The following is a 23,759-nucleotide window of genomic DNA, read 5'->3' as shown; positions in this document are numbered from 1 at the left end:
CCACAAGTCTGGTTCATCCTTGGGAGCAATTTCCAAATTCCTGAAGGTACTACGTTCATCTGTACAAACAATAAAATTAAGCAAGTATAAACACCATGGGACCACACAGCCATCATACCGCTCAGGGAGGAGACGCGGTCTGTCTCCTAGAGATTAACATACTTTCGTGCGAAAAGTGCAAATCAATCCCAGAACAACAGCAAAGGCCCTTGTGAAGATGCTGTAGGAAACAGGTATAAAAGTATATACACTGCTCAAAAAAATAAAGGGAACACTAAAATAACACATCCTAGATCTGAATGAATGAAATATTCTTATTAAATACTTTTTTCTTTACATAGTTGAATGTGCTGACAACAAAATCACACAAAAATTATCAATGGAAATCAAATTTATCAACCCATGGAGGTCTGGATTTGGAGTCACACTCAAAATTAAAGTGGAAAACCACACTACAGGCTGATCCAACTTTGATGTAATGTCCTTAAAACAAGTCAAAATGAGGCTCAGTAGTGTGTGTGGCCTCCACGGCCTGTAGGACCCCTACAACGCCTGGGCAGCTCCTGATGAGGTGGCGGATGTCTCCTGAGGGATCTCCTCCTAGACCTGGACTAAAGCATCCGCCAACTCCTGGACAGTCTGTGGCTGCAACGTGGCGTTGGTGGATGGAGCGAGACATGATGTCCCAGATGTGCTCAATTGGATTCAGGTCTGGGGAACGGGCGGGCCAGTCCATAGCATCAATGCCTTCCTCTTGCAGGAACTGCTGACACACTCCAGCCACATGGAGGTCTAGCATTGTCTTGCATTAGGAGCGAACCCAGGGCCAACCGCACCAGCATATGGTCTCACAAGAGGTCTGAGGATCTCATCTCGGTACCTAATGGCAGTCAGGCTACTCTTGGCGAGCACATGGAGGCTGTGCGGCCCCCAAAGAAATGCCACCCCACACCATGACTGACCCACCGCCAAACCGGTCATGCTGGAGGATGTTGCAGGCAGCAGAATGTTCTCCACGGTGTCTCCAGACTCTGTCATGTCTGTCACATTGGCTCATGTGCTCAGTGTGAACCTGCTTTCATCTGTGAAGAAAGCACAGGGCGCCAGTGGCGAATTTGCCAATCTGGTGTTCTCTGGCAAATGCCAACGTCTGCACGGGTGTTGGGCTGTAAGCACAACCCCCACCTGTGGACGTCGGCCCTCATACCACCCCATGGAGTCTGTTTCTGACCGTTTGAGCAGACACATGCACATTTGTGGCCTGCTGGAGGTCATTTTGCAGGGCTCTGGCAGTGCTCCTCCTACTCCTCCTGCACAAAGGCGGAGGTAGCGGTCCTGCTGCTGGGTTGTTGCCCTCCTACGGCCTCCTCCACGTCTCCTGATGTACTGGCCTGTCTCCTGGTAGCGCCTCCATGCTCTGGACACTACGCTGACAGACACAGCAAACCTCTTGCCACAGCTCGCATTGAGTGCCATCCTGGATGAGCTGCACTACCTGAGCCACTTGTGTGGGTTGTAGACTCCGTATCATGCTACCACTAGAGTGAAAGCACCGCCAGCATTCAAAAGTGACCAAAACATCAGCCAGGAACATAGGAACTGAAGCGGTCTGTGGTCACCACCTGCAGAACCACTCCTTTATTGGGGTGTCTTGCTAATGCCTATAATTCCACCTTTTGTTCTATTCCATTTGCACAACAGCATGTGAAATTTATTGTCAATCAGTGTTGCTTCCTAAGTGGACAGTTTGATTTCACAGAAGTGTGATGACTTGGAGTTACATTGTGTTGTTTAAGTTTCCTTAATTTTTTTGAGCAGTGTATATCCACAGTAAAACAAGTCCTATATCGACATAACCTGAAAGGCTGCTCAGCAAGGAAGAAGTCACTGCTCCAAAACCGCCATAAAAATGCCAGACTACGGTTTGCAACTGCACATGGGGACAAGAATCGTACTTTTTGGAGAAATGTCCTCTGGTCTGATGAAACAAAATAAAACTGTTTGGCCATAATGACCATCATTATGTTTGGAGAAAAAGGGGGAGGCCTGCAAGCCGAAGAACATCATCCCAACGCTGAAGCACGGGGTGGGCAGCATCATGTTGTGGGTGTGCTTTGCTGCAGGAGGACTGGTGCACTTCACAAAATAGATGGCATCATGAGGGAGGAAAATTATGTGGATATATTGAAGCAACATCTCAAGACATCAGTCAGGAAGTTAAAGTTTGGTCGCAAATGGGTCTTCCAAATGGACAATTCAAGCATACTTCTAAAGTTGTGGCAAAATGGCTTAAGGATAACAAAGTCAAGGTATTGTAGTGGCCATCACAAAGCCCTGACCTCAATCCTATAGAAAATGTGTGTGCAGAACTGAAAAAGCATGTGCCAGCAAGGAGGCCTACAAACCTGACTCAGTTACACCAGCTCTGTCAGGAGGAATGGGCCAAAATTCACCCAACTTATTGTGGGAAGCTTATGGAAGGCTACCCAAAGCGTTTGACCTAAGTTAAACAATTTAAAGGCAATGCTACCAAATACTAATTGGGTGTATGTAAACTTCTGACCCACTGGTAATGTGATGAAAGAAATAAAAGCTGAAATAAATCAGTCTCTCTGCTATTATTCTGACATTTCACATTCTTAAAATAAAGTGACCTAACTGACCTAGAACAGGGCATTTTTACTAGGATTAAATGTCAGGAATTGTGAAAAACTGAGTTTAAATGTATTTGGCTAAGGTGTATGTAAACTTCCGACTTCAAATGTATATCGCTCTCTTTCAGAAACAGTTATCTCAACACTGTGAATTTGGGCGATCACTGAGTGACACTATATGTGATAGGTTAGTGTGTGGCACATGCAGTGAGGCAATTCAGAAACAGCTTTTTACTGAGAGTACCTTAACACTGCAGAGAGCAATAGAAGTGAGTACGTCAATGGAAATGGCAAATAAAGACACACAGCAGCTAAGTGCATCGGCCCAAGTGCATAAATTATCTACGGATTAAAAAACAAGGCAAGCCATGCTATCGCTGTGGGAAACCAAGCGTCTCATTTACAAACCGTGCATACCTACAAAATATACCCCAAAAATGTGCGTTGGCATTTATAAAGTTGGCATTTATCCAAATTTAACTTGACGTGAGAATGTGCTCACCTCCCCGCAAACTTTAGACCATGCTAGGCTTGGGAGGTATAACGTATATACGGTGTATTTGGAAATAGCCATGGGATGGTTTTTCAATACCCTCAATACTGTTGAAACTATTTCTTTAAAGTTTTTCAATACATTTTAATATCGTAGCTATTTTTTTATTTTTTAAAAGTAAATACCTGCAGTCAACTTGTGCAATGCTTTAGAAGATAAAGCAGATCACGTTCCTCATTTCACCTGTCACATTATTTATACTTTATGAAGGTTACGTAGTTTTCCAGAACAGTTGACCCAGTCACGTTGGTTTGTAAATAGCACAATGGGAGAAAACGTGAGCAAGTGAGTCAATCTGTGTATTGACATAGKTYRYRYTTTMWATWKAAARYRYRAMCTATGTCAACAGTTGTTTTTTTTCTTCAATAGAGTGATCAGGGACTTGCAACTATAGTTATCCTTCACAGAAAATACATTAGTGCCACACATTCAGCAGGAAAAATAGCTTCATTTTCATCAGGTGACAACAAAGCTATTTGGCTGGCAGCCACACAAGTAGATGAGCAGGTCTTTTTTGCAAGGCCATCATATTTCGAATGTTTAGGACTATCATAGAAAGAATGCAGCCAGCTACATTTCCTAATGTTTTGCTTAAAAGTTCAATCTTGCATCTATAGGCTGGCTACACAAGAATAGGCTGGCTACACTGAGAAAAGTATTGGAGAAGAGTAGCTACACTTCAGTCAGAGCGCAGTCTGCTGATAGAATGCCATTCCTGAATTCTCATTGGAATTTAGAAGTGCAACTGAAACACAAAATGAGTCTGATGCCGAGCAGAAATTACAATAAGAAGCATTTTAGATCTGCGTTTACAAAACGCAGCAAGATATTTCTTCTGATAAAAAAAAAAGCTGAATTCTGCATTAACACAAACCCTAAGTTTAACTTGCTATCTAAGTAAGTGGCTGAATTAATAAGGTGATGGGGCATCATATTGTGTTAGCTTTCTGCCTTGTTTAAGAAGTCAAAGCCCTTTGGATTACTTATTTGTACAGCTGCCACTGATATCTTGATTTCCTTGCATTTTTTCTCCTCTCTGTTGTCGGTCTGTCTGCTCCTCCCCCCTCTTCTCCAAACAGAGCAGGCAGGCCCGTTGCCCTAGCGAATCCACACAGACACAGCCTGTTGACATGCTGTTGGAGAGCCAGTACTGTCAAAACTTTGCATCAAACTTTGTTCATTTGCACAAAAACACTCTTGGTAGATAAGCTGTAGACCACACTATCTACCAAGAGAGCTTTCATCTATATTTTTCATAGCCGTCTATTTACCACCACAAACCTACGCTGGCACTAAGACCGAAATCAACGAGCCATAGAAGGCCATAGGCAAACAAGAAAATGCTCATCCAGAAGCAGCACTCCTAGTGGCTGGTGACTTTAATGCAGGCAAACTTAAATCCGTTTTACCTCATTTCTACCAGCATGTCACGTGTGCAACCAGAGGAAAGAAAACTCAAGACCACCTTTACTCCTCACACAGAGATGCAAACATAGCTCTCACTCTCCGTAGCCGATGTGAGCAAGACCTTTAAACAGGTCAACATTCACAAGGCCGCCGGATTACCAAGATGTGTACTCAGAGCATGCACGGACCAACTGGCAAGTGTCTTCACTGACATTTTCAATCTCTCCCTGACCGAGTCTGTACTACCTACATGTTTCAAGCAGACCACCATAGTCCCTGTGCCCAAGAAAGCAAAGGTAACCTGCCTAAATGAATACCGCCCCGTAGCACTCACATCGGTAGTGCTTTGAAAGGCTGGTCTTGGCTCACATCAGCACCATCATCCCGGAAACCCTAGAACCACTCCAATTCACATACCGCCGCAACAGATGATGCTATCTTAATCGCACTCTACACTGTCCTTTCTCACCTGGACAAAAGGAATACCTATGTGAGAATGCTGTTCATTGACTACAGCTCAGCGTTCAACACCATAGTGCCCACAAAGCTCATCACTAAGCTAAGGACCCTGGGACTAAACACCTCCCTCTGCAACTGGATCCTGGACTTCCTGACGGGCCGCCCCAGGTGGTAAGGGTAGGCGACAACACATCTGCCATGCAGATCCTCAACACGGGGGCCCCACAGGGGTGTGTACCTGTTGTATTTGGCGCATGTGACAAATACAATTAGATTTGATTTGTAAATGTCCAAACTCACCAAAAATGTAATTAGGTAGATCCTACCTATATACGTATAACTTTGAGCTGGATTTTTCATTTGCGCTCGATAGCATATGTAGCTAGCAGCCTCCATGGAAATTCGCTATTACTTGTGCTAATTTTGCTAGCATTCTGGTAATAGACGCCCTTTTTTGTGATTTGTTTGGCGGCCCCTTGTGAACTGAAATCCCAGGGTGAGAGAAGGATGGTATGATGACGTGAAAATCTGGATACCCCCCAACCCTAGACCATGCGTATGCACATCTGCTAATGGTTGAAATATTGTATTGCAAGTAAGTATTTTGCGCAAATGGGGGATTAAAACATTAGATTAGATTAAAACATTTTGCCAACACAGTAAATAGACTGGTAGTTTATGTCAAATATTTGACATTATGGGTAGGTTACAGTATTGCTGTGCATGCGATAGGAGCGCGACATCATTGCCTATTTAATCTCAGAGCCTATACCAAGGCAGGACATTGAAACCCAATAATCTATTGATAAACGAAATATTGAACAACAATTTGTCTTTTGCATGCCATGACCTAATCCCAATAGTTCCCAAATATACAGCAAATAAAGGGCATTATTGACACCATAAAAGGTGAATGGAGGTGTTTTCCCGGTGTTGTTTTAATGCTCATTCACGCGTTTTACCACAGGTGTTGATTTATAACGAAAACATGCGTATGTATGGAAGTGCAGCAAGTTTATAATCTCAATATTGTTGTACATGCGCAGACTTTTCTGAAATGGAGCACGCATATATTTAGTGTGAAATTTACGCAATGGTTATAAATGAGGTCCCTGGTCGCCAAACGGAGAAGTGTTGGTGCAAATACTGCAGAAGTTGTGGCCAAAAGGGTCACATTGAACGTGCACGCAAAAACCAAAAGACACAATCAAACAAAAGTACCGAACAAAAGAAAAGTGACTTCAGGAAGTACAAAAGGAAAGTGCATAAAATGGAGCACACAGAGGGTGAACAAAGTGATACCCTGTCTGAAGTGGAAGAATATTTGCATATTTTGCCCATTTCAGACAATGGAAACGGAGCTCAACAAACAGAAGTTAATTCTACCACCCTACATCATGAGAGGCAACCATCCAGCTTTGTTAGGACAAATCTGTCTGGAACAGATCAAACTGGCATGAAATTCATACAATTCAAACCTACAAGGGATATTGAAGCAACACTGTGTTCAATGGAAAACTTGGCAGTATAAAGGACATAAATGTTAAACTGACCGTAAAACCAGACAGCAAGCCAAAATGCTTCAAAGCCAGAGCCATTCGCCATAAAACCCAAAGTTTAAAGTGAGCTAGACAAACTAGTTAGAAGTGGAGCATTGGATCCAGGTGTTAGTGAATGGGCTACACCCGCCGTTCCACTCCTGAAAAAAGACGGAGCCCTCAGACTCTGTGGCGACTTCAAAGTCACCGTTAACCCTGCTGAAAAATATCCATTACCCCTCATTGATKACCTCTTTTCTGGTTTAGCTGGAGGACACAAATTCAGTGAGAAAGACTTGGCAGGCCTATCTACAGATGCATGCTGACCAAGAGTCACAAGAACTGTTGACCATAGTGACTCACATAGGACTGTRCAGGTACCGGAGTCTTCCTTTTGGAATCACCTCAGCTCCAGCCTTGTTTCAGAGAGCTATGGACCAGATACGGAGASGGCTCACCACGGTCCAATGTTACCAGGGTCCAATGTTATCTACTCAACACTGGCAAAGACGAGCAGGAGCACCTGAGAAATCTGGACGCTACACTACAGAGACTGGAAGGGTACGGATTGAGGGTCCGGAAGGACAAATGTGAGTTTTTCCGGCCTTCCGTTGAGTACCTGGGTCACGTCATCGACAGTTCGGGGCTCAGTAAGGCGCCATCATGGAAGCTCTTACTGTGAATCAGCTGAGATCATTCTTAGGACTACTGACATATTACGCAAAGTTTGTGCCGGACTTAGCTAACATGCCAAAGCCACTGCATGTGCAAACTGTGGAAGTGGACAGACAGTTGTGAGGAGGCCTTCAAGTGAAAACAGCCTTAGCTCAGTCAGAGGCCCTAACCCACTTCAACCCCAACTTGCCATTACAGTTGGCATGTGATGCATCACCGTATGTGTTGGTGCTGTTGTCTCACACATCATGCCATCATGAGAGCCGAGAGCAATTAAGCACAGATAGAGCGCCATCATGTTCGGAGTTTAAAAATTCCATCAGTTTCTGTTTGGATGACGATTCAYACTGCTGACAGACCAATTACTTCCATCTTTGGTCCCCACACCAGCATTGCGTCGCTTGCAGCCAGCCGCATGAAGCGATGGGCCTTACTGATATCTGCTCACCAGTACAACATCAAGTATAGAATGTCTAAGCATCACTGCAATGCAGACAGCCTCCCAAGGCTTCCCTTACCTGTCGCACACCACACAGATCACTCCCAGGCTGAAATCTTCTACTTCAAGGAAGTGATGAACACCCCAGTTACGTCAGCCCAAGTGAGGAAGTTCACCTGCAGTGATCCGGTGACGTCTGTGGTCATGGACATTGTCAATCGTGGGAAAGGACAGGAGCTGTCGGACAGCCTAAAGCCTTACCCGGTGAGCAAAAACGAGCTCACAGTTCAGTCCGGATGYTCGTTATGGGGCTTTCGAGTCATCATACCACCGCCACTGAGAAAGCAGGTGTGTGAAGAAGTCCATTCAGGGCACTTTGGCATGGTGCCAATGAAGGAGATTGCATGCAGCTACTTTTGGTGGCAAAGGCTTGAGCGCAGCTATCGAAGACAAGGCTAAGTCATGTTGTGCAATGTCAAATTATGAGGAACATGCCTAAGCTAGCGTCGCTACACCCATGGAGCTTCCCAGAGGAGCCTTGGCAGCGAGTCCACATAGACTATGCAGGCCCACTGGAGGACCATATGTTATTTTTATTTTATGTATTTTTTTTAGGGGGAAGATCAGCTTTTATATTGCAGATAGATTGCGGCTTCTATCGGTGTAATTGTATTCCTCATTTCCAATCTCCAAAATATATTTTTTGTGTAAATATACACGGTATATATTATTTCGAAATCGTAGTCGACACACACAGCAAACGGCCTGAGGTCACAGTGATGAAGAGCACTTCAGCTGAGCGAGCCATCAAAGAACTGCGGTCAATCTTCCGTCAGGAGTGTTAGCGATAATGGCCCCCAATTGTTGTCTGAAGAGTTCCTGTCATTCAAGGAAGCAAACGAAATCCAGCACATAAAGTCAGCGCCATGACCGTATTACTGCCACACTGGCAGTCATGAGTCATGACCGCAGTAAAATTTTGTCAYGGTAATCTCCTCTTATGCACTCTGGACATGTGTTGGTAGCACCCGACTCGCTAACGACCGTCAGGTTGCTAATGGCCCGGTACTCAGCGCTCTATTGTTCCTCTGACATCAATGCAAATGAAATGAAAATCACATCCAACACTTATCATTAAAACGGTATCATGTTTTTAAAACTCATCTCACCGTGCTCGATCAATTTGAAGAAAGAAGTTCAACAAAACAGGTTGAAACTGAGTGGAAAACATGGTCGTTGTGGGTCTTGTTTCAAAGCCTGACACAGCAAAATGGACTTTCTAAGGTGGTGATTCATTCAAAACATCCAAACATGCATAGGTATAGGCCTATATATGAAGCCCAAGCCCGATAATTTTATTATTAATTTAAATAAGGATTGTGCCCTTATACAATACATAGCCTAATTGCCTACCGCATATTACGCATGGCAGATTTAAGATGTTTTGTTACATTGGTCTAGCCTATACTTCAAAATTAAACAAATTCTAGTAACCACCTTAATTAAGTGTGGACTGTATTATTATGCATACTGGATGGACTGGTTACCTTGTGCTACCCACCAAACGTTCTATCCATGAGTCTGGGAGAACGTATAGACCTAGGCAATGCTATTGGCTCATTGATGTGCAGGGCGGCTTACAGTCAGCCTAGAATTATAGTGAGTTTGCATTTGATTTTGAATAGCCTAGTAATAGGGTATTTTTTATATTTTCAGAATTAATAGGTCGATGCATTACCTTAGCTACAGAATATCTCACCACTGTGTTTTCATCTCCTCCTCTTTCTCCCTCATTCCTTTCCCGAGCGCATAAAGAGAGGGATTGTCAACAGTTTAATGACATATGTTTTGTTSTGAAAACATGTTACTATCGATGTTCTCGAACAGATATCACTTGAAACAGGCAGAGTGCCTACTCGGGGTGCTGTTGTACTTTAGTCTGGCCATACAATGTGACTTTAGACTCACCTGTACGTCGTCATTAGCCTGCAAGAGAAAGAYGACCCCCTGAAAGATTGAACATTTGGTGTAGAGACTAACCTCCGACATTAGGGCAGAATACAACCCAGTGTTAAGTGAGAACTGAGGCATTCTACCCTCTTTCCCTAGTTCAGGAAAGGTTATACTGAAAAGTTCCATTGTTACATTAGGAGAACTGTTCTGGTAAAAAAAKATATGTTACTTAAAGATAAAGACTATAAGGGCCTCCCGGGTGGCGCAGCGGTCTAAGGCACTGCATCGCAGTGCTAGCTGTGCCACCAGAGAYTCTGGTGCCCAGGCTCTGTCGSAGCCGGCYGCGACYGGGAGGTCCATGGRGCGAYGCACAATTGGCCTAGCGTCGTCCGGGTTAGTGAGGGTTTGGCCGGTAGGGATATCCTTGTCTCATTGCGCACTAGCGACTCCTGTGGCGGGCCGGGTTGCAGTGGACGCTGACCAGGTCGCTAGGTGTACGGTGTTTCCTCCGACACATTGGTGCGACTGGCTTCCGGGTTGGATGCGCGCTGTGTTAAGAAGCAGTGCGGCTTGGTTGGGTTGTGTTTCGGAGGACGCATGGCCTTCGTCTCTCCCGAGCCCGTACGGGAGTTGTAGAGATGAGACACTAACTACTACAATTGGATACCACGAAATTGGGGAGAAAAAGTGGATAATGTAAAAAAGAAAAAGAAAAAAAAGATGAAGACTATAAAGACCCTAAAGAAAATAATATGCAAAACAGTGAATATTAACTTTTTCCTTATGAGGCATCAAAAGTAAAGGGGGCATTCCAATGTCCCTTAAGTCTTGTCCTGTGAAATGCATTACACAACGCCCACGTTAATTTCTACTCCTGTCTCATGTCCGGTCCTTATACTTGTTGTATAAGTAATACAGTGTGCTATACAACTTCTTTGCGGTGAGCGAGTTATAAAGCATAGGATAGGAAACACTAAGTTAAACGGAGTGTAATAATAGTATTGTTGTTCTTTTTTTATGACGTTTTGAAAGTTTAATTCATTTATAAAAACCTATTAGCATAGAAACAGAGGACTCCAACGAAGGTTCACACAGAGAGTGTACCGCAACCGTATCTTGCGGTTGTTAGGGATATGTTTAGAATTACGAAAATGACATGATGAAAATGTATTTATGAGAAATGATTATCAATAGCTTTTTACAAATTGCTATTTAGTAGCCTAGTTAGTTGAATGAGAGAGAGAGAGACAACTGAAAACTGTATTGAAGAGAGAAGCACCAGATAAACATTATTTTAAACCTTATCTTCAAGGTGTCAGACTACATTCTTCTCACCATACCCTATTCACATCCAAAGATTTAAATCGGGTACACTACACTACTAGACCACCGGTTCTCAATATTTTTGGGGCCGTGGACCCCTTTTTGATGGCTACAACCAATGGCTACTAGTAGTAGTAGTTTGAAGGATAATAAAAAATATAAAAAACTGTGGCGCACATTGTTATAAACTTATCGTTCTATTTATCACTATCGCATCAATTCAGGCAATTTATCGCATTATGGATTTTTTGTTCCTATCGCCCAGCTCTTTTTGGCTCTATCTCCCAGCTCTTTTTGGCCCTATTGACCAGCTCTATGTACTACCATGGTACATTTTTGGAAGAGAAAGAAGCCATGGCCATCCAATGAGGACTACCTTGATAGTTCATTTGATGGCATGTCAAAATGTTGCTTTGTGGGTACGAAGTGGACTGGTGTTCCCATCCTGGGTTGCCCGTACGTTCCTTTTACGAAAAAAGATTGCAGTTACAKTGCAGTATAACTGCAGCACACTATACTGCAAGTACTGTGTCCAAAATAACACTGTTTTTCTGTTGTGCAGTATGCTTATTTTGCAGTATATAACTGCAGTTAGAGGACGTTTAACTGCAGTACAATGCAGTACAATGCAGTACAATCCACCAATAGAGTACCTTTCGGGTAGTGAAACTTGGTCCCAAAAAACTATTAATTTCACCTAATTTTAACATTCTGTCATAAAGAACATATGTTCAACTTCATAAAAAACATGTTTTCCTAACTCAGGGGCTTAAATAAATAAAAAGATTATAGTAAGTGCCAATTAAGTGGGTTAAAATGTTCCTAGAAGTCTGAAAAACATGACGAGGGATGCAGATATTTGGCACATTAGCAAGTCAGATTTAAAAAATGTTCCATATGGTCTATATTAAAGGGCCGTTCACTTAACATAACAGGCTTAAATATCTGTGAAAAATGTCTACTTAAAATATCAAAGGGAAGCAAAACGTACGCTACTCATGGAATGACCCAGTTATACTTCAACTGCAGTACACTGAAGTTATTAGGAAAGCACTGCTTCCAAAATAACACAGTACACTCCAGTTACTGCACTTTTGGGGGTGGGATCCCTACTACATATGCAGCTTGTTAATCAAACTGATATCTAAAGATCTACCAATAAAACCCTGTAAAAGTTAACAATCAAMGTTTATTACACTTTTATATACAAACAACCCTGCAAGGCACACCTTTTGTTGAAATAAGAATATACAATAAATGTTTCTTATTGAAAGCAAACAAGTTTTAGTTTGAAATATATATTAATTTAGGTTTGTTTAGCATTGTAGAGAGAAGGCCACGAGTAGTGAATAGTCCGTTGACACAAAAGAAATGGGGGCAATTGAACACAGATTGTCATGTAAACTATAGACCCCATTTCTGTTCATTTTAAGTTGGTGTGATTTCTGTAAATGCACACTCCTAACAAAAGGACTAACACTGTATAAAAACTGCATCATGAGTCCCCAACAAGCTTATATCGTTGAAATGCATCAGCGATTTTGGCTGTAGTTGTTAAGAAGAGAACATAATGTGTATTCAACTAGCTTTGTAAGGACTTAAAAAGGTTTAAATATAACACAACTCAGTACCTGTAGCATATACTCTGATAACTCTTTTAATAGGAAACACTTTCAATGTATTCATTGATAATGTTATACCCAGAGCCAAATACATACATATACGTATACTATAGAGTTACATACACCTATATGGCTGGTTATACCTATGGGAGAACCATTCCATCGATCTTTCCTCAAACRATCTAGTTTTGAGGGACGACTTCCTAAATCAAAAGGGGTCGTAGTATGCACTCCTTCGACAGAAATGATAACGCGTCAAATTCTGTATATACTGTATCTATAAATGCATAGTAATCTTATGCATAAAGTCATTCCAGTTAGTTTTTGTGTAGCTTTTGTTAAGTGAAATTACAGTGGCAACAATCCGTTTGGTGCCTGTATCTAAATGTCTGGATTTAGGTGTTAAACTATATGTCAGAAAGCACATTTTAAGTTATCTTCATGTTGATATTGGTTACGGGAAACATTTATGAACCTACTAAAGAAATGCAGAGTCAAAAGGGTTTTCGCTGCACTCAAAATGTATCTGAATCAGTACTTGGAAAACTGCTCTAATAGCAGACATAAAATAATGTTTCTCAATTTTTTTTATGGCAAAACAGTAAACCCTCTGAATAGTTCAACACAATCAGTCAATAGTGCATGTAACAGTTTAAAATTGTGTAACTTTTTTTGAAGCCGTTGTAAAATCAATGGTGCCTGTTATAACCACTTGTGAGAGGTTATATCAATTGACTTATCACTTATGACAACGGACATGCTATGACCCATGAAACAATYAAATGCAATTCAAACATTTAGCCCTTGAGCTTGGCAACAGTGCTATGTAGGCTGTCATAAGTGTACGTTTGGCTCTCGTAAGTTAATATCCTCTTAGGACAGATGTTGCCCTTACGACTGATAAGGACCTTTGAAAGCATCATTATTGCAGGTACAGTATATCTTCAATCCACTCGCTTCCCACTTTGATTCTGACCAACGGTGGCCCTTGGTAAGAGTTTGGTGAGGTTTGAAACAGAGCGGTGACATCATATCCTCTGCAGTGACATCACATCCTCCTAACGTTAGTCATGGCTGCGTGTAAATACGCATGGGTGGTTCGGTGGTTTTTCAGGGTGGGTGGGGGAGGTTATCATGCTAACAAGCCTAGCCGCTTGACCTTAGCGGAGAGGAAGGAGTGGATGATGAACACCATGGTCTTGGGACAGGAGTGGAGGTCCAGTTGCTGCAGGAGAGGGAAGGGAGGGTAAGAGAGAGAAAGAAGGGGGGAGAGAGAAGTTGAAAAGTTTACTCTGTATTGAAATGTTTTTGGGGGTTTGAAAATGGGGTTCATCATGGGCCCGATTCAGACTTAGGAAATCTATTTCCTTTTTACACGTTTTGATTTAAGCACATCTCAATAGTTGGTATTCAGACTTACTTTATGCAGGTGCATAACAGGCTTTGCAGGTGCAGCAACTTGCGCACACTGCATAAATTGAAATCAACCCCTGAAAACCCTCCCACTTGCTGATCAACAGATTTTCTCATGAAGTTTTCATTCAATAGGGTTTTGAGTACAYGTATCTAAAGTCATCCCTTTAAATACGGTGTACCTTTAATTAGAATTTTCTTGAAAGACTATATAGAGGGGTTCAGAATAGGGATCAATGAAAGAAAACCATCCAAATACACATATATTCTAGGGATGCACGATATATCGGTGAACTAGTTGAACGATGTCTAGCGTAACGCCGATGTTAAAAACCGATGTCAAAGCTACCATGCATACCTATATAACATGTGTGATAACGCCACGTAAAATGTTGCACTACACGTGCAACACAGCATTGCCGATTGAAATTGAACTTCAGTTCATGAAAATAAATAGCTAGCCAGCTACTTAACCCTGTTGCCAAAGGCAAACGTTATAAGCAGCCAGCTAGCTTCATCTGGCTAGTGAGGCTCGACCAGAGCGGGTTATGTGTTGTGAAGCTAGCCACAATAAGGATTAGGCACAATAGCRGAATTTGCCGTCTGCCTTCAAAATAAAAGTATGTCATTGGCAGTGATGCAAATTAATTCAAATAGTAGAATTATGCCATACTTTTATTTTGAAGGCTAACCGCAAAGTCCACTATTGTGGCTAATCCTTATTGTGGCTAGCTTCACATAGATGGGTCCGACCACCATAAATCAAATAAGAACTGTCTTATAAATTAAGGTTATTTTATATGACACCTAGCTATATAGTTAGCTAGCTAACTATAGCTACTGAAACAGATTATGTTGTGTTATTTGACACGTCAAATAGTGTTATTTKACATATATATTTTTTGATAGCAAAGACCCAAACCGTGTTCCATAGAAATCCTGGTTGAGAATGAAACGACTGAACAACAAAACAGCACAGCAAGTAAGTGAAAGAAATAGGTTTGATTATGTTTTACTGGAAATGGGGACAAACGTAAATGCCAACAAAATAACTTTTTGGTCAGTGTGGTRTGTGTGTAACCTTTATTTATTTATTTATTTATTTWTTCACCTCTATTTAACCAGGTAGGCCAGTTGAGAACAAGTTCTCATTTACAACTGTGACCTGGCCAAGATAAAGCAAAGCAGTGCGACAAAAACAACAACACAGAGTTACACATAAACAAACGTACAGTCAATAACATAAAATATAAGAAAAATTGAAAATCTATGTACAGTGTGTGCAAATGTAGAAGAGTAGGGAGGTAGGCAATAAATAGGCCATAGAGGCAAAAAATAATTACAATTTAGCATTAGACTGGAGTGATAGATGTGCAGATGATGATGTGCAAGTAGAGATACTGGGGTGCAAAAGAGCAAGAGGGTAAGTAATAATATGGGGATGAGGTAGTTGGATGTGCTATTTACAGATTGGCTGTGTACAGGTACAGTGATCTGCTCTGACAGCTGATGCTTAAAGTTAGAGAGGGAGATATAAGACTCCAGCTTCAGAGATTTTTGCAATTCATTCCAGTCAAWGGCAGCAGAGAACTGGAAGGAAAGGCGGCCAAAGCAAGTGTTGGCTTTGGGGATGACCAGTGCAATATACCTGCTGGAGCGCATGCTGTGGGTGGGTGTTGCTATGGTAACCAGTGAGCTGAGATAAGGCGGGGCTTTACCTAGCAAAGACTTATAGATGACCTGGAGCCAGTGGGTCTGGAAGGAGAGTTTACAGTCTAACTAGACAACTAGGTATTTGTAGTTGTCCACATATTCTAGGTCAGAACCGTCCAGAGTAGTGATGCTAGGCGGGCGGGAGCAGACAGCAATCGGCTGATGAGCACGCACTTAGTTTTACTAGCTTTTAAAAGCAGTTGAAGACCACGGAAGGAGTATTGTATGGCGTTGAAGCTCGTTTGGAGGTTTGTTAACAGTGTCCAAAAAAGGGCCCGATCTATACAGAATGATGTTGTCTGCGTAGAGGTGGATCAGAGAATCACCAGCAGGAAGGTGAGGCAGTCATTTGAGAAGCCAAGGCTATTGAGTCTGCCAATAAGAATGTGGTGATTGACAGAGTCGAAAGCCTTGGCTAGGTCGATGAAGACGACTGCACAGTACTGTATTTTATCGATGGCGGTTATGATATCGTTTAGGACCTTGAGCGTGGGTGAGGTGCACCCATGACCAGCTCGGAAACCAGATTGCATAGCGGAGAAGGTACGGTGGGATTCGAAATGGTCGGTGATCTGTTTATTAACTTGGCTTTCGAAAGATTTTAGAAAGGCAGGGCAGGATAGATATTTGTCTGTAACAGTTTGTGTCTAGAGTGTCTCCTCCTCTGAAAAGGGGGATGACCGCGGCAGCTTTCCAATCTTTGGGGGATCTCAGATGATACTAAAGAGAGGTTGAACAGGCTAGTAATAGGGTTTGAACAATTTCGGCAGATAATTTTAGAAAGAGAGGGTCCAGATTATCTAGCCCAGCTAGACGGGGGGGGGGGGGGGGGGGTGGGCAAGTTTGGTGCAGGGGGTGCTGAGATGTTGGCCAGGGTAGGGGTAGCCAGGTGGAAAGCATGGCCAGCCGTGGAAAAATGCTTTAATGAAATGATCGATTATCGTAGATTTATCGGTGGTGACAGTTTTTCCTATCCTCAGTGCAGTGGACAGCTGGGAGGAGGTGCTCTTATTCTCCATGGACTTTATAGTGTCCCAGAACTTTTGGAATTAGTGCTACAGGAAGCAAATTTCTGTTTGAAAAAGCTAGCCTCAGCTTTCCTAACTGACTGAGTATATTGGTTCCTGACTTCCCTGAAAAGTTGCATATCGCGGGGGCTATTCGATGCCAATTCAGAACGCCACAGGATGTTTTGTGCTGKTCAAGGACAGTCAAGTGTGGGGTGAAAAAAGGGCTATATCTGTTCTTAGTTCTACCATTTTTTGAATGGGGAATGCTTATTTAAGATGGAGTGAAAAGCACTTTTGAAGAGCAACCAGGCATCCTCTACTGACGGGATGAGGTCAATATCCTTCCAGGATACCCGGGCCAGGTCGATTAGAAAGGCCTGCTCGCTGAAGTGTTTTATTGAGCGTTTGACAGTAATGAGGGGTGGTCATTTGACCGCGGACCCATTACGCATGCAGGCAATGAGGCAGTGATCGCTGAGATCCTGGTTGAAGACAGCAGAGTTATATTTAGAGGGCAAGTTGGTCAGGATGATATCTAAGAGGGTGCCCATAGTTACAGATTTAGGACTGTACCTGGTAGGTTCCTTGATAATTTGTGTGAGATTGAGGGCATCTAGCTTAGATTGTAGGATGGCCGGGGTGTTAAGCATGTCCCAGTTTAGGTCACCAAACAGTACGAATTCTGAAGATAGATGGGGGCGATCAATTCACATATGGTGTCCAGGGCACAGCTGGGGGATGAAGGGGGTCTATAACAAGCGGCAACGGTGAGAGACTTGTTTCTGGAAAGGTCGATTTTTAAAAGTAGAAGCTGAAATTGTTTGGGCACAGATCTGGATAGTATGACAGAACTGCTGCAGGCTAACTCCACCCCCTTTGGCAGTTCTATCTTGGCAGAAAATGTTATAGTTAGGAATGGAAATGTCAGGATTTTTGGTGGCCTTCCTAAGCCAGGATTCAGACACGGCTAGGACATCCGGGTTTGCAGAGTGTGCTAAAGCAGTGAATAAAACAAACTTAGGGAGGAGGCTTCTAATGTTAACATGCATGAAACCAATGCTTTTACGGTTACAGAAGTCAACAAATGAGAGCGCCTGGGGAATGGGAGTGATGCTGGGGGCTGCAGKGCCTGGGTTAACCTCTACATCACCAGAGGAACGACTGGATTTAACTARGCAAGTMAGTTAAAAACAAATTCTTATTTACAATGACGGCCTGGACGACACTGGGCCAATTGTGCGCCGCCCTATGGGAATTCCAATCACGGCCGGATGTGATACAGCCTGGATTCGAACCAGGGACTGTAGTGATGCCTCTTGAACTGAGATGCAGTGCCTTAGACCGCTGCATCCATGTGTGTGTGTGTTAACTATTTAACTGTACTAGAATGCTTAAAAGGCCGCATTTCTTTTTTTATATCGGTCTAGTTTTTTTGGCAAGGAAAATATTCTGTACTTTTTCAGTACCAATCGGTCGATTTAAATATACTCTGATATTATATATTATTTAGGGTTAGGAAAGTATTCATGAATTWAAAAAAAGATTTGGATAGCCTTTATGCATGAAATATATTGGCGGATAAAAAAACACAGTGGTTTGATTTGTCCTGAAAGTTGCCATATTAAATTGTTTAATCCATGATATATTGGAAGGTGAGAAAAGTGTACAGTAGGGGTTGATCAGTAGTCCTCGAAATCTATCCTAATTCCAACTAATCATGGAACTGTATGACAACTGCCCAGTCGCTGTGAAACGTGGGCCAGGCTACAGGWTTAAACTGCTACTTATGGTCTGCATTAAATAATGAGTCAAATAGGTTGTACTACGTTAGCCTAATATGATCCACTATTGCTAGCGATCCTCAGGAACAACCACACAAACATGACAGAGGGAAGAAAGGTGAACTAACGATGTAATGGAATGATGCAAAATGTAAGGAACTAAGACTAAAGTGACAGTTATAAATGTATGTTGGTATTACTGACGGTGGCTAACGATAGCGGCTAATATTTAAACATGTAACAAATTGTTTAGAAAATACCGTGAAAAGTCTGGGCATATAATTCTAGAAATCATAAGTCAACTCGGTAGGTTTGGCACTATACTGTCATTTGCACATGGCTACAGAAGCCTAATAGCTTGGGTCTCCACATTTCATATCTGCAAGTTATAAGGCCAACATTTCATCAACTTCACTGTGGAAAAGGTGATATGTTGACGTGCTTCAGTTTGCTGCCATGTGACTGGTTTCACATTTGTCTCCAGAGATCATAAGGTGAAATAAATATAAAACAATTGTCATTTATATTTATAATCTCCTTATCCAAACGGTTTACTAATTTATATAGCTCTTATCAATACAGTGCATGGTGAATGCTTTTACTTCTATTTATATAGCTCTTATCAATACAGTGCATGGAGAATGCTTTTACTTCTATCGGGAAAAAGAAAGTAGATGTGGTTCCATTTGGAACCGACAGGTTGCTCAACCTTATTCATCATTTGATTGTGCGTTAAGGTGGTGGAATTATGAGGGGAATTAAGTCAAGGTCAGAATACGGCGTATCTGTAGACACACCTCCGCCATGCCTTCATTTATTTGATATCCAAACCAAACTAATAGCGAGTGAATAGCATGCTATTTTCACACTTAAGTTCAAGCTCAGAATTCGCATGGAGAGACATGTGCATAAAAAAGGAATTACGTTCCCTTTACGCACACTTAACTCGGGTTGGAATTAGCATCCATGTGAACAAGAGAAGGACACCAACAGCAAAGAGAGAATGGCAGGGAGAGATGGAGAGAGAGAATGACAGGGAGAGATGGAGAGAGAATGACTGGGAGAGATGGAGAGGGAGGGAGAGAGATGGAGGGAGAGAATGACAGGGAGAGATGGAGAGGGAGGGAGAGAGAGATGGAGAGAGAGAATGACAGGGAGAGATGGAGAGAGAGAATGACAGGGAGAGATGGAGAGAGAGAATGACAGGGAGAGATGGAGAGAGAGGGAAAGAGAGAGGTGGGATGGGGGACTGAGGGAAGGTAGGAGGTGTAGGATGGCAGTAACCTGAGCCGGGCACACTCTTTGTTATTCTAAGGAGGCTCTTTGTGATGTGCTGATATCCCTGACATGATATTGTAGCAAAAGAACACAGCTGATGGCTTTAATTAAAGAGAGAGCAGGAACCCAGACTTCATCAAATAAAGTGGAAATACAGACATTGTCATCCTACAAGAAACATGGTATAGAGGAGAGGGAGCCATCGGTTGCCCTCTAGGTTACAGAGAGCTGGTAGTCCCATCCCCCACACAACCAGGTGTGAAACAGAGAAGAGACTCTGGGGGTATGCTAATTTGGTATAGATCAGACCTAACCCACTCTATTAAATTAGTCAAAACAGGAACATTTTACATCTGCCTAGAAATTAATATGGAAAAATGTCCTCATGTGTGCTACCTACATGCCAATAGAATCTCCATACTTTAACGATGACAGCTTCTCCATCCTAGAGGGGGAGATCAACCATTTCCAGGCCCAGGAACATGTACTAGTCTGTGGCGACCTAAATGCCAGAAATGGACAAGAACCTGATACTCTTACCACACAGGGGGATAAACACCTACCTGGAGGTGACAGCATTCCCTACCAAATATGCCCTTCTAGACACAACTATGACAAAACAACCAACAAAAACGGGTCATAACTCCTGCAGCTCTGTCGCATGCTGGGTCTGTACATAGTCAATGGTAGGCTTCGAGGGGACTCTTATGGTAGGTACATCTACAGCTCATCCCTTGGCAGTAGTCCTGCAGATTACTTTATCACTGATATCAACCCAGAATCTCTCAGAGCGTCGCAGTCAGCCCACTGACACCCCTATCAGATCACAGTCAAATCACAGTCTACTTGAACATGAGGCATCAAAGCCAAAGGAACTGCATAATATTAAGAAATGCTATAGATGGAAGGAAACCTACCAAAAAACAATTAGGCAACAACAAATTCAATCCCTTTCAGACAACTTCCTGGACAAAACGTTTCACTGTAGTGAAGGTGTAAACTTGGCAGTAGAAAACCTAAACAGTATATTTGACCTCAGCTTCCCTATCAAATCAAAACATTTCAAGCAGAACACCTAAGAAAATGAACAACAATGACAAATGGTTTGATGAAGAATGCAAAAAACGAAGAAATAAATTGAGAAACCTATCCAAACAAAAACATAGAGACTGTAACTCTCGTCGGAAGAAGACCAAGGTGCAGCGTGGTACGTGTTTATGCTTCTTTATTAAAAAAACGAACACCAAACAAAACAACAAAAGCACAACGAACGTAAAGTCTTGAAGGCTCACCAGAGCTAACAAAAACAACATCCCACAACCTAAGGTGGCAAAACAGGCTGCCTAAGTATGATTCCCAATCAGAGACAACGATAGACAGCTGTCCCTGATTGAGAACCATACCCGGCCAAAACATAGAAACACAAATCATAGAAATAAAGAACATTGAATGCCCACCCAAATCACACCCTGACCAAACCAAATAGAGACATAAAAAAGGCTCTCTAAGGTCAGGGCGTGACAGAGACCCAGAAAACCTGAGCCTACGCCTTCACAATGGCGAATCCCTAAAACAATACAGTAATACACAACGGGATACATAACACCCGAGTATACTACTCGCCAATGTCCAGTCTCTTGACAACAAGATAGACGAAATTCGAGCAAGGGTTGCCTTCCAGAGAGACATCAGAGATTGTAACATTCTCTGTGTCACAGACACATGGCTCTCTGTTGTCGGAATCGGTTCAGCCACCGGGCTTCTCCATGCATCACGCCGACAGAGATAAACACCTCTCTGGGAAGAGGAAGGGCGGGGGTGTATGCTTTATGATTAACGACTCATGGGGTAATCATAACAACATACAGGAACTCAAGTCCTTCTGCTCACCCGACCTAGAATTCCTTACAATCAAAGGCCGGTCATTTTACCTACCAAGAGAATTCTCGGCAGTTATAGTCACAGCTGTGTACATTCCCCCTCAAGCGAACACCAAGACGGCGCTCAAGGAACTTTACTGGACTCTATGTAAACTGGAAACTATATATCCGGAGGCTGCATTTATTGTAGCTGGGGATTTTAACAAAGCAAATTTGAGAACAATGCTACCTAAATTCTATCAGCATATTGATTGCACGACACGCAGGGCTAATACTCTCAACCACTGCTACGCTAACTTCCGTGATGCATACAAAGCCCTTCCCCAACCACCCTTCGGCAAATCCAACCACGACGCCATCTTGCTCGTACCGTCTTATAGGCAGAAACTCAAACAGGATGTATCAGTGACGAGAACCATTCAACGCTGGTCTGACCAATCGGAAGCCACGCTTCAAGATTGTTTTGTTCACACAGACTGGAATATGTTCCGGTCATCCTCAGAGAACAACATTGACCTATATGCTGACTCGGTGAGTGCGTTTGTAATGAAGTGCATTGGAGATGTTGTACCCACCGTGACTATTAAAACCTACCCTAACCAGAAACCGTGGATGGATGGTGGAATTTGCACAAAACTGAAAGCGCGATCCACTGCATTTAACCATGGAAAGAGGTCTGGAAATATGGCTGAATATAAACAGTGGTGTTATTCCCTCCGCAAGGCAATCAAACAAGCGAAATGCCGGTACAGGGACAAGGTGGAGTCGCAATTCAACGGCTCAGACATGAGACGTATGTGGCAGGGTCTACAGGAAATCACGGACTACAAAAACAAAAACAGCCACGTCACGGAYACGGGCGTCATGCTTCCAGACAAACTAAACACATTCTTTGCCCGCTTTGAGGATAATACAGTGCCACCATCGCGGCTCGCTAACAAAGACCCCGGCYCCTCTCCTTCTCCATGGCTGACGTGAGTAAAACATTTAAACGTGTTAACCCTCGCAAGGCTGCTGGCCCAGACAGAATCCCTAGCCGCGTCCTCAGAGCATGCGCAGACCAGCTGGCTGGTGTGTTTACGGACATATTCAATCGTCCCCACATGGTTCAAGATGGCTACCATTGTTCCTGTACCCAAGAAGGCAAAGATAACTGAACTAAATGACTACCGCCCCGTAGAACTCACTTCTGTCATCATGAAGTGCTTTGAGAGGCTAGTCAAGGATCATATCACCGCCACCTTACCGGCCACCCTAGACCCACTTCAGTTTGCATACCGCCCCAACAGGTCCGCAGATGACGCAATAACCATCACACTGCACACTGCTCTATCCCATCTGGACAAAAAGAATACCTATGTAAGAATGCTGTCCATTGACTACAGCTCAGCATTCAACAGCATAGTACCCTCCAAGCTCATCATCAAGCTGGAGGCCCTGGGTCTCAACCCCGCCCTGTGCAACTGGGTCCTGGACTTTCTGACTGGTCGCCCCCAGGTGGTGAAGGTAGGAAACATCATCTCCACTTTGCTGACCCTCAACACTGGGGCCCCACAAGGGTGTGTGCTCAGCCCTCTCCTGTACTCCCTGTTAACCCATGACTGCGTAGCCATGCACACCTCCAACTCAATCATCAAGTTTGCAGACGACACAACAGTAGTAGGCTTGACCACCAACAACGACAAGACAGCCTACAGGGAGGAGGTGAGGGCACTCGGAGTGTGGTGTCAGGAATACAAGCTCTCACTCAACATCAACAAAACAAAGGAGATGATTGTGGACTTCAGGAAACAGCATAGGGAGCACCCCCTATCCACATCAAAGGGACAGCAGTGGAGAAGGTGGAAAGTGTTAAGTTCCTGGGCGTACACATCACAGACAAACTGAAATGGTCCACCCACACAGACAGTGCGGTGAAGAAGGCTCAACAGCGCCTCTTCAACCTCAGGAGGCTGAAGAAATTTGGCTTGTCACCCAAAACCCTGACAAACTTTTACAGATGCACAATCGAGAGCATCCTGTCGGGCTGTATCACAGCCTGGTACGGCAACTGCACCGCCC

General features: G+C 43.1%; 1 protein-coding gene across 1 annotated transcript in view; it reads right to left on the bottom strand.

The window, feature by feature from the left end:
- Positions 1-12,170: 12,170 nt before the first annotated feature.
- LOC111961886 (alpha-1-syntrophin-like) overlaps positions 12,171-23,759 on the bottom strand; it is a 64,770-nt gene continuing 53,181 nt past the window's right edge. Inside the window, exon 8 of the mRNA XM_023984517.2 lies at positions 12,171-13,848. Within this exon, the coding sequence (XP_023840285.1) occupies positions 13,756-13,848 (93 nt within the window). The 3' untranslated portion in view covers positions 12,171-13,755. The remainder of the gene's footprint in view (positions 13,849-23,759) is intronic.

This window comes from Salvelinus sp. IW2-2015, linkage group LG1 (genome assembly GCF_002910315.2).
Source record: "Salvelinus sp. IW2-2015 linkage group LG1, ASM291031v2, whole genome shotgun sequence".
NCBI classification, from domain to species: Eukaryota; Metazoa; Chordata; class Actinopteri; order Salmoniformes; family Salmonidae; genus Salvelinus; species Salvelinus sp. IW2-2015.
Note: the sequence above shows the minus strand (reverse complement) of the source record. Positions and strands in the feature narration are given on the sequence as shown.